Consider the following 12,637-nt stretch of genomic DNA (forward strand, 5'->3'; position numbering starts at 1 on the left):
AAAACACGATGTTCTGAAAAGTAGCAGAAGACGCAAGTTGTCAAAGATTTTGAAAAAGTGAAGAATGTTTCCAGTTTCTAATATTATACGTGTGTTATTTATTTTATATATAAAATTATATTTAATGCATTTCGTGCAATGATTATGCATTGTTTTATAAAGAATACTATGAAGTTTTACAACGCAATCCTGCTATCCTCATGTTATCTATTTCCATGAGTGACCTTACTCCCAGTATCATTAAAAGTCCCTCGTAACGTACAGTACACGACAGTCATCAAGCCCATTAGAGAAATGGGCATCCCCTAGGACCTTCAGTTGTGAAGAGGACCCCACCCCCAAATATATTCAAGTGCCTTTAATAAATAAAAAAAAGAAATCGTTGGGTTTTAATTTTGTTGTGCTGGGGTGTCGATAAACATCTATTCTATTCTGTTAATTGGGTTTTCCTTTTCTTGAGATTGTCCATGTGACCTTTTCCCTTTAGCTCCCCGCCCCATATTTCTTGGATCTGCCCCTGGTTGTTGGTTTATTCCATAAGTGTGTTTAGTGATCTTACCTCTTTAGCAAGTACACATGAGGTTGTAGCAATTTTATAAAATTTCTATATACCTTCATGTACATTTTGTATACTGGATGTAGAGGTAAAGATCGTTATAAGTCCCTGTGATCAAGTTATTCTGTTCCTAATGTTCAGGCACATGGTGAATATGACCATACTAGGTCAAAGGTCAGTATCATTTTATTCAAGTGTTGAATGCCTTCAATGGTGTGACAGGTCTGTGTGACCTGAGGGCAGTGTCATGGTCATTTAGAAGTTGGTTAAAAATCAGTTCAAGTTGTTTAACTGTTGAATTTTGTAGTGGATGTTTTGTTGTTTTTTAAAATATATTTTGTATAAATTTCACAAGGAGATTATGTTAACTGGGCTTCCCTATCCCTATGAATATAACCCTAGGTCAAGGTCATTTGTGATTTAAAGTTTCAGTCATATTTAAATCTAAAACATTTTAGTGGGCGAGTTTCATATTTTTATGTGAATGTTCACCAGGTCAGTATTTCAGCTATTAAACACACTGGCTTCCATATCATAACTGACCCCAAGGCAAGGTGAAGGTCATTTGGAAGTAATTTCAAAGTTTCTTTATTAATTTTTTTCAAGGATGGATTTTATATCGGGTAGTTTGGACTACACACTCCTCTAGCCCATAAATCTTACTCTTGAATCCCATCAGCGAGGTGTGGGTTATATTTGTGGTGTGGTGGAGCACTCAACTGAGGTGTCATGAGTTGTAGGATTAATTATTCTCAATGGACATGGGTTCTTTCCCCCAACCAATGCCTCATGACTAGTATAATATATCAAATACTGTGGCATGTACTGTCTTGTCAATGGGAAAGTACATATAAGAGATCCCTTGCTGCTTATTTAGTAAAAATAGCCAAGCATCAAAATAACCATGTTTTAGACACAAAAAAGCCACATGTGCTGAGCAGGCTTTTTGCCAGAAAATAATTTGAGGGTACGTAATAAAAACAAAATAGCTCATATTTGCCCCATCGACTAGTAGGTGTTTATGGGTTTGAAATCTTTTGAAATTGGACACTGCATTTGATGTACTTTGAAAGAAACCCTGCTGAGGTGTATTTTTTTTATGGATGACTTGGATATTTGTCTGAACTTTTCACCAAGTAGTATTTTTTAACTGCACCTCCATATACTTATAAATTTGGTACCAGAGCAAGGTAGTACTTTAGTAACAAATGAAAAGACCCATTATTTGTTCCCTACCAGTCTTAACCAGTTTCGTCTCGTTGTTGTATCCATCTGTTTGTCCCACGTATAGTTTTCCAGACTTTTAATTTGCAATGCTGAAATTCCTGACAGATCGTTTGAGTTTCATGGTGACTTACCCATTTTTGACAGTTGTGCGGCACTGGCCAGATCAAGTCTGGCCACAATGGGAATTTATTCAAGGGCCATAACTCTGTCAGAAATGGAATTTATTAATTTTTTACAGTTATGGCCCTTCAGCATATGAAAACAAAAAGTGGGATTCAGTAGAGTACATTATTGTATTAGCAGTACTCAGAATTAATTACATTGTTCTCTAAACAATAATCTAATTAAATTTAACATTTTAGTGGATTTTTGAGGTGAAATATTTTGCAGTCAGCATGTTTGTACCATACTTAATTTGGGCATATTTATTTTGGACACAACATTTATCGCCTCCTCGACTTAGATGCAATCTACCAGTAAAGCCCTGAGAGTTCATAAATTAACCATTTTCATTTGATATTTCAGCTTTCAAGACATCCAGTGACAGTAAACCATGCAGCACCTTCAGAAAATATCTGAACCTAGAAATATGGCTTTAAACATTTGTTATTGAAGAGCAGAAAAATCAAGTATTTAGTACAAAATAAGAATATGGTTCATTTCACCACAGCTAATTAGAAGATAAAAACAGATGCATAATCAGGAAAATGGACCAAAACCCCCATCTTACTTGCCTTCAGGCCCAAACATCACCAATAACAAAAATCATGTAAATGTTTTCAATATGACAATTTTAAAGAAATTGAAGTGTAAGATTTTTACAAGAATTATCCCATGACCGGTAACTGGAGCATTATAAATCTAAATAAAAACAAAGACTATCTGGTGTATGATCCAAAAGAATTGAAATTCAAAACCAACATTATTTTTTTTTTTTGTAATATCAGATTAACAGTAATGTTTCATCATTAGATTCAACTTTCAAAAAATTCCGATATTAACACCAGAAAAAGGCATACATTAAAAGTGTGGACATTGTATCCAGAATAAAAGAAAAATCAGACTGAATTTCATACAAAACTGGCAGCAAGAGTAGTTCATGGTCAAATAAGTATTCACTTCAAGATTTGACATTGCAAAACAAAGTGGGTTAATAGTGTAGTGGAGAAGCATAAAACAAGAAGTAAGAAACTCCAACTCCAGTTTTCTTGCAACAGGCCAAGCAAAGCAATCTCTTGAAAGGAAATCTGGCAATATGAATGAAAGAAGGAACAAATCGGAAGGCTGAGACAAAACTAAAATAACAATTCTAGTGTTACTGGTGAAATTAAGACCAAGAGCCCAAGTTGCATGAAAAACCACTTTCAAAGAATACATGGTGAAAGTAACGATCAGTCCACAAATAACAAGATGGGCGAGACTGAAATCAAGTGTTCTGAATGTGAAATGACAAACCACTTTAGTTGTAGCTCAAAGGAATGGGCAAATGGTGTTTATAGTGATGATGCTTTTTGTGAACATTCTGCTGATGTCAGAACTGAAGACCTTCATCCCACTGAAGATGTCGATTTGTCTCCTTCCTGCACATTGTGTACGTGTGAAATGACAAGCCAGTGTAGTTGTAGCTTACAGGAATGTGCGACCAGTGTTAATAGCGAGGTTTCTTCTTGTCACGATTCTGACGATGTCACAAATGAAAGTCGATATCTGACTGAAGATGGTACACGTTCTTCCTGTTCATTTTGTGATGAGAAGTTTGAGTTTTTTAGTGATTTGACTGAGCACATAATGACTTCTCACCACCTGGACAATGTACGTTGTGATGTTTGTCAGGTCGCCTTCAGCTCCACAAAGGATTTACATGATCATGTGGGGAAAAAACATGGTCCCACTTACAAATTCTGCTGCAGTGTTTGCAGTAAACACTTCAAGACCATCAACCAGTTGACCAGGCACAACAACTGCAAGCATTGCGTTCAATCAAGCGTGGTGAAATCATGCAAGAAATGTGAATTCGAGACCAAATCGGTCCAGGAGATGAAGAAACATCACAGGACCCATGCCCTTTTAAACCATTGTCCAATTTGTAACAAAGTGCTTTACAAGACCACCAGCGTGAATGAACACATTGAGATCATGCACAAGAAGTCACAAAGTTACGTCTGTAACATCTGTGGGAAAACGTTCAGCTATCAACGTAACCTCAGCCGTCACATGAGTATCCACACAGACGAAACGAGCCATACGTGTCCCGACTGTGGAAAGTGCTTTACCCTGCGTAGCTCCTTGCGTGGCCACATGGAGGTACATAAGAATCAAAGTGACAGAAAATACAGATACTTGTGTTCAGTGTGTGGCCGTGGATCCAACAGTAAAGCGAACTTGGATGATCACATGAACAAACACACTGGCAACAAACCACACGGTTGTCCTCTATGCGGACAAAAGTTTGGCTTTCGCAGTATGTTATATAAGCACAACCAGTTTGTACATTCGGATCTGCGTCCACATGTCTGCTCAGTGTGCTCCAAGGCATTTAAAAGCAAATACATTCTGTTCTCGCACATGGTAACCCACACAGGTATCAGCAAGTTCAACTGCTCCCATTGCAATCGGCCGTTCTCGACCTGTAGCAGTCTGCATCGCCACATCCCACGGTGCACTGTGCTCAAGCCAAGACAGCGCCCACCTAGGGCTAAAGCAACTAGCCGTCCAGCTCCTGTAGTGAACGAGAGAGAATATTTGGAAGAAAACTGTGATGACGAGTCTCTGGTCTATTACATCAGCCAGACGACGGTTGTCGCTGGAAGGTACACGATGAAGAAGTCCGGTGTCGACGCGACGATGGACCCGCCAGAGCTGATGTTGGTTCAGGACGACGTACAGGTGGATTCACTAATCGACGCACAGTCAGACAAGGTCTACTTGTGCAGTGAGTGTGCTGCACCATTCCAGACGCTTGATGATGCTGAGAAACACATAGCTGTCTCACACATTGATATTAATATGGTTTAGCCCCTCTCACATGAATTTTCTTCTTTTTTAAAAATATTTTTTTCAAGGGAGCATGACTTGACCCTTTCCTCTAGAAACTTCACTCGCCACAGTCTTGACCAATGTCTGCATAAATTCTTACATACGCACCTGACATAGTACATTGCATTTGCCTTTCAAAAAGGGAATCGGTCATAGACATCAGACTTGATTACGTACAGGCCCTTGCTGGCGAAATGAAAGTTTTCTTCACCAACGTATTAATTTGCCTTTTCAATCGTGGGAAGACAGGTTGGGGACAGTGCTTCCTACACATGTGCCAATGAACAGTAGAAGGCTGCAAAATAACAATACATAATATGTGTGTAGCTTGAGTATCTTCTAGCCCTTTTTTATATGGGAAGATAAATAAACTAGAGGATACTCAAGCTAAATGTAACATACAGGTAATGTCACCACGGCTACAGTAGTTATGAGAACAGCCTGAGATATATGCTATAATTATTGATATCACTATGGTTACAATGTAACAAACCTTGTTAAGGAATCTGGTTGCAACTTAGTATGTAAAATGTTCAGTGTATGCAAAGGTGTTCATGTTTGTTTCAGAGTTGAGATATGCTGTAATGTCGAGGGTATGACATAAACAGCAAAATGGCCAATTGTTCTTGATCGATTTTTTTATATATATATATATATCAGTCGAACATCATTGTCTTGATGTTGAAGGGATCAAACCAAACAGCCCGAAATGAATTGAGATTAACAGTAGATTGGGATTAGGAAGGAAATGTTTTATTTAACAATGCACTCAACACATTTTATTTACAGTTATATAGATTGGGATTATGTCATGGGACTTAGCCTATGAGATAATATTGCTCCAGATAATGACGTTCGACTGTTATTGATTTTTTAAATGTTTGTTGCCCTGTTTGAATGTTAGATTGTTGAATTTAATAAAACAGGCATTGGGGGGGGGGGGGGGGAGGGCTCTAGCCCCTTCAATTATTCTGTTTCATAAATCATAAATATTATTGGTAGTAAATCATAAGGCAGAAATAAGTTTTACTTGTAGTAAATTATATTTCAAAACATCTAAAGTCCAAACCAAATTGTTAATAATTACTAGAATTTAAGAATTTGTCTCCTACGGCAAATTTGTTCTTAACGGTTCAAGACGGCAATTTAAAGCCTGTCCACGGCAAAAAAAATTTTATGACTTTTGCAGCAAATAAATAAGACAGAAGGGTTATATTGCTGTATGTAGACATACTTTTAATGTACTAATGTTATATGCGAGTAGATAATGTACACTAGACAAAACATTTTACCATAAATGAGGAGTTTTAATGGTGGCACCTTTGTGCCGTTGGTGATCCTCCCGACCTATGGCAATTTATATCTCAACGACTGCAATTGCCGTCGTTAAATTCGAGCCCTGCTATAAATTACTCTCCTAACTTTAATTACCAGTACATTTCCCCAAAATATTTTCCAGACACAAGTTGTGAAAAAACTATTAGTGACACAGATTCCACATACATGTATGAGACTGTAACAATATCACCAATTGATATCGACTTCATGGAGATCGCATAGGGCAAAACACATGCAGTTTTCTGCCGTCTGCCATTTTACTTTTTTAATAAATACTCTTCAAACTAGGAGAAAGCCTCCGAAGTATGTGACATAATTAATATGAAATCATTGTGCACTTGTGGTGTCTTTAAACAAAACTAACTTTTATGGGAGAGCATACCCCCAAAACACCTTAGAAAGTTTGCTTTGCACCCTCGATCTCAGTCAGTCCCCCCTCCCCCACCATGTCTACTTGCTTCCATTGTGCCTGTAAAAGCTTTGAAAAGAAGTACTACTAATAAATGCTTTATGTAGTCAAATATTAGGAGAGCATTTAGAATAGTATAGCCTATAGAGGGCCATTCAGAAGAAAATCACACGAGACTTTTTACATAAGGATGTATGTTGCCTTGTTTGAATACTGAAATTAATTCTTAAAATAAATTTATTTTTTAAATTCATCAGTTGTTTGTCATTATTTGTAATGAGAAAGTTTAAATAGTACATATATGTCGAGGTTTGTTAGAGGGTACGAAGGGTAAAATTACATACTCTAAAATCTTGAAACTCATGAAGTTTGATAAATTACACAAAGTGCAGTGTCCAATGGGCAGGATGATGCCTAGTTACATTATTGTAATGGAAACTTTCGCCTATGTCTCTGCTGAACAGAAGACCGTGTCAATGTCAGTGCTACGTTATCGTATCAAGACGAAGCCCAATGGCAAAGCGCTCGTTTATGATCAATCCCCGTCAATGAGACCATTGGCTATTTCTCATTCCAGCCAGAGCTTTCATTATCTATGTAGATCTTTAGCATATGGCCTTTGGCATATAACCATAAAGAAATTAAATAAAACATTTCTTTCCTTCATAGGAACAAATAATATAGCTTCCCTAATAATACCCACGTTGGTCAACCTATTGGCAAGGGGCACACCCCAACAAATGCCATAAAATGTTGATGACAAAATCATTCATGTTCAGTATTCAAATCCTATCTGCACAAGCTAGTCTAAATGACATTTTGACATGGTCGTGACTGCACCATGAAGGCTGTGATATGCGATTTCCCGTGACTTTGGGAATGCATATAAAAGATCTCTAAAACTGATCACAAAAATACTGGCCTCTGTGATACAGTGGTTGGCTATCAAACTTAAGGCTGGTAGGAATTGGGTTCATATCCCGCTACCGGTTCCCACCCAGAGCAAGGTTTTAAAGACCCAGCAGGCCATTCCACTGTCTTCTCATACTAACCACTAACCCACTGTCCTGGATAGACAACCTTGATAGCCAAGGTGTGTCCAGAATTGATTAATGCAAGACATTTTTTTTTTTTTTTAATAAAATAGTTCGTAAAAAAGAAACCTAATAACCAGATAGAAATTTTTATTTCATTGATCAGTGCTGACAAAAACCTGTCTGTGCTATAATCCACTTAAGCACTAAATAAATTTTAAAATCATGAAATTTAAAACAGACATGACAACATTTAGCAAAAACACTGGAGACAAATACAGGTATTATAAAAATACTAGGCAGCACCACAAGTGTGGGTTTCAGCATTGTGTTTAATAAATGTCCTTGGCATTTTAAAGTCTAGGCCTGGTGCTTATAGAACTGTTGAGAATCGAGACTCAAAACTTCCATTAATGCAATTTCACAAGTTTATCAATACAGTGCATACATACATCTCCATATTGAACCACATCTCCACAGGTGCACCAAGGACTATGTCCTTGTAGATATAGTGAACAATTTCATTGGAATGTGTATAAATATACACAGAACCTTTTTCTTATGCGAACATTCTGCGTGCTGAAAAAAAAAAGTCAACCGACTTCGGCGCAGTAACGTCATAACTTTCGGCTAAATGTACACTTCAACGATGTAGAGTTTTGTACAGTAATCCACTTGTGAAAAAGCACATATGGAAAAGCACATTTCAAATTGTGTTAGTGGAAAATGGTACTTTAACACCATGGCAATGCTGTACAAATTCTATGAGAGATTTGAGTCTAGACTAAAGTTTTGGTAAGTACAGGCCCAGATAGGTATCAGACAATGATTTTTGCCTTTTTATACCAACATACCCTGTATTTCTTTATCCTGAAACCACAGCAGGATACGACGTGTGACATCACACGCATAGCTACATTACAAAATCGCTCATTTGACTTCTAGGTCATCAAACAACGTAGCTCAAATAACAGAAATAATAGCTTTTGCCCTTAAATTGTATGGTCTGCAGGATCAAGATAATAACTAGTTAATGCCGTAGGATATCTGCTTTATCCTGTTCAGGCAAGCCTTGCAGAATTTCCTATTCTTACAGTCACAGGATAAAGCTGATATCCTACATCATTAGTTATTCTCTATTTATATGCATAGAAACAATGAACTCGCATCATAACTGATAAGAAAAATAAGTTTGACACCATCAGAATAAATAAACGTTGAGATGCATGGGAACACAAAACATATTACATGATTAAAAACAAAAACAAAACAAACGAGGATACAATGTATGACAAATATAAAAGATAACAATTTAAACTTGTTTGACAAATTAAAAACAAAAACCATGGATATTTTGCTTGATCCAGTCATTAAAGGGACATTCCTGAGTTTGCTGCATTGTAAGATATTTCCAACTAATAAAATATGTCTACGATTAAACTTGTTTAGAATATCAGTGTCTGTATATTCAATGTGTTTCTGGTCATCATAATATTTGTAATAAGCCCAAACTGAATATTGTCTTCAAATAATTTTGTACGTACGGAAAAAATTATTTTAGGAAACAAAATGAAATTTAACCTAGTACAAATATTAGAACGATCAGAAACACATTTAATATACAGCCACTACTATTTTATGCAGAAATGTTAGTCAATAATATCTTAAAAACTGCAGCAAACTCAGGAATGTCCCTTTAAAAATACATACCATTACACTTCTAGAGATTGCAGCTTCAATGGGATTAGTGGTAAAGATATAGTTCAAGCAAATTTGTACATCGCAAAGCTTCATAAACCACAGACACACATAATAACATAAAATCACGTGTCACATGAAATTAACAATACCATTTCAATAATAACAAAACAGCTCATCTTTAACAAGGAATATATACTGACATCCAAACGAAACTTTACACATAAAACTTGAATAATTTGATAAATATTGTTGCAAATCGAAAAGAACCAATTTAAAAAACAACTTACAAATACCTTGCATGTATCATGAAGTGCACTGTGACGTTTGGATGTTGAACCTCATGATACTTTCATATCCCACTGTACCGTAGGTTTTTTTATAATAGTTTCAAGCCCTGTAATTTGTGTAAAGTTTCTTTTGGATGTCAACAGACATAATATCAGGATATATAGGTAAGTGAAGCCAATTATTTGATATTCTTTTCACAAAATCAAAATAAATTATAATAATTAAAATAAAAAATAAAAACATGGAATTAAATAACATTGACTAGATAGTTATTATTAAATGTTTGATCAATGCTCACATACAACATTCAATTCTACTAACATTTATTAATCTTGTAATGGGATAAGGCACTCAAACAGGAAAACGAAAATTAACAATAAGCTGTATGAGACGTGCATGCATCGCACAATGCTAGTCAATAGGATAACAAATTAATTTCCGTCCGGTTGTCCGACCATGGGAACATTTGATTTAAGTCTGGTTAAAAGTTTTGTTAAAATTCATATACGACTCCATTTTTACTACTGCTTTGGCTCCTGTTTTTTCAGACATCAGAAGTTGGGAATATTCTGTGATACATTTTCTGAATTTTATTCAGTGTAAGCATGGTTACTGAAACTGGGTTAATGTTCGGTTAAAGTTTCTCAAATTGCCTTTAGCTCTTAATGACTGGCTTTCATATTTGATACCAGTCTCGTTTGTATTCAATCTAATTAGAATTAGCTCCACTGGTTAATTACTATTACCTGTGGATCTAACAGCACCCCGTTGGAGCTCATGTCCAGTTGACGTTTCATTCGACCAATCAAAACCTTACTTGCAAAATCATGCCAGTGATATGAAAAGAATTTGAAAACATTCGGGATTATGCCGAGGGTATACGAAATGATTCGGGTGAATTACGAAGAATGCCGGAAACTAATTTCAATACAAAATTTTATATAAAATTAGTTTCAAGATGAAAAAAAACCCTGTGGTGTATAGCCATAAAATCTGTTTATATAAGTATACAATCCAGAGTTTATTACTGCACTTTTCCCCCTGTTATTTAATGTTGAAATAGACCAACAAGTTTGCCTATTGCATAAATAGTCTCGCTCGATATTTTTAGAATTTGGTCGATATTTAAATTGTTATTTATAGATGAAATGTCACCTGGACATGGGAGTCCACGCAATGCTGTTAGATCTACTGGTAGACCAGTAGAGCTAATTTTAATCAGACTGATTTGTATCCTACCCCATGAGGTAATTTTATACAACTTGTAGAATCATCTATGCCATCCATGTAAATGTATTTTATTACAATTATTAAAGCAAGGACTATAAACAGACACATTGTGATCAATAACCACACTACACAAAATAATTACAATGCCTTATTTCAGCAGTAAAGGTACCATGGATAAACTACACTACTTTGGTCAAGCTTAATAACAATACTGTTTGGCTGTAACTTGGCTCAACAGTTTAGTAGTGGGTGGGTGAATTTTTAATGAAGAATTTAGTTTTTTTGTATCATTCAGCAGGCCCATGAAAAAACAACTGTGTCAATTATATATAGGTTACGCCAAAAGAATTCAGAGAAACCATTTCATTTTCTGTTATTTGTTGCAAAATTAAATGGCTTCGTAAATTTCATCCAAGAATTAAAAAAATGTGTTTTACAAAACTAGATTTGTGTGAGCTATATATATATGCACAAACGAAACTATCGCTCTTCCATTTTTCAGAGGCATGAATCAGGCAGGTTGCAGCAAACATGTTTTCAAGGTTGACGGTACTATTTTCAGCAGTGATAATCCAGTTAACAATTTTATTAACATTAATTCCAGTATAGCTAGTAAACTATTATAATTGTTCAATATTTTTCAGCAGTGATAATCCAGTTGACAATCTTATCAACATTAATTCCAGTATTGCTAGCAAATTACTATTGTTAAATACACAGCAAAAACCACCAGTAAAGTAAACCAGGTTAAAGTTTTTTTATTTTTTCGGAAACCACTAGAGCACACTGATTTGTTATATAGTCTTAGAGGAAACCCGCTACATGTTTCCATTAGTAGCAACAGATCTTTTATATGCACCATCCCAGACAGGATAGCACATACCACGACCTTTGATATACCAGCACATTTTATTTATGGTTATATGGCGTCAGAGTGCTCTAGTGGTGTCATTAAACAAGACACAGATTACTTAATTCAAACATTACATGTGTGGTTATTAAAACACAAGTTTATTAATTGTACTATTGCAATGGTATGTTCCGAGAAAAAAAAACCTATGCATTGCTAGTTGCCGTTACGGTTGTTTCACATAGTTACAGCATACATTAATTCAAAACATTACATGTGTGGTCATTAACGCAGTTTATTAATGAAATTGAAATGCAAATTTTTATTAATTTCAGCAGTACTATCAAATAGTTGTACAGATAAAATCTAGGCTTAGTAGCACCATTAATAAACTACATTAATTTAGTTCTAGCACTTGGGTTTCTTGAGCACTAAGGCATGAATTTCCACGTGGAACATAGAGATTATTAACTGAGCTTGTGTGTCGACTCACACGCGTAATTTTTTTATTATCCATATTATTATTGTTGTTTTCTTTATCTATAACAAGACCCAACTCAAAATGTTTCAGCCACAAATAGGAGACGACGAAATGATGTCATATTTCAACTGCCCAGTCTGAGCTAGGACTGGAGAAGTATGACGTCGCTTCCCAAAATTATGTCATTAAACTTGTTATTACACGTGTACTTCGTATGATTATTATTAACTCGGTTATGTTGAACCACGTGGATAATAAAATAAATCAATAAATATCTGTGTGCCAGTTATGCACTGTTCCATTTACAGGACTGAGATTGCCTACGATTATGAGAATGAATCCCTCAAAAAATCTACATTACTTCATTAGTATGATTCCAGTAGAATCCCACTTCCCATCTTAATTAAATTTAATGCCTGGAATTATAGAATCAGACTGCCAGTTATTTCATTTGTTAAGGGTGGGTGGGATTTAGCTCAGTCCGTTG

General features: G+C 35.7%; 1 protein-coding gene across 2 annotated transcripts; it reads left to right on the plus strand.

Annotated features, from left to right (window-relative positions):
- Positions 1-6,819, plus strand: LOC121390584 (zinc finger protein OZF-like). Of its 2 annotated transcripts, none has more exons than XM_041522433.1 (2): positions 1-89; positions 2,309-6,819. In XM_041522433.1, the coding sequence occupies exon 2, from the start codon at positions 3,134-3,136 to the stop codon at positions 4,796-4,798; it is 1,665 nt and encodes a 554-aa protein (XP_041378367.1). In that variant the 5' UTR covers positions 1-89; positions 2,309-3,133; the 3' UTR covers positions 4,799-6,819. The 2 variants fall into 2 exon arrangements, with proteins under 2 accessions (XP_041378367.1, XP_041378368.1); XM_041522434.1 differs by having other exon boundaries at positions 3-57.
- The last annotated feature ends 5,818 nt before the right edge of the window (positions 6,820-12,637 follow it).

Source organism: Gigantopelta aegis, chromosome 15 (genome assembly GCF_016097555.1).
Source record: "Gigantopelta aegis isolate Gae_Host chromosome 15, Gae_host_genome, whole genome shotgun sequence".
Taxonomy (NCBI): domain Eukaryota; kingdom Metazoa; phylum Mollusca; class Gastropoda; order Neomphalida; family Peltospiridae; genus Gigantopelta; species Gigantopelta aegis.

Bases quoted from the DNA above. Each gene is read 5' to 3' on its own strand.
- LOC121390584 (XM_041522433.1), top strand. From the start codon at position 3,134: ATGAAAAACCACTTTCAAAGAATACATGGTGAAAGTAACGATCAGTCC.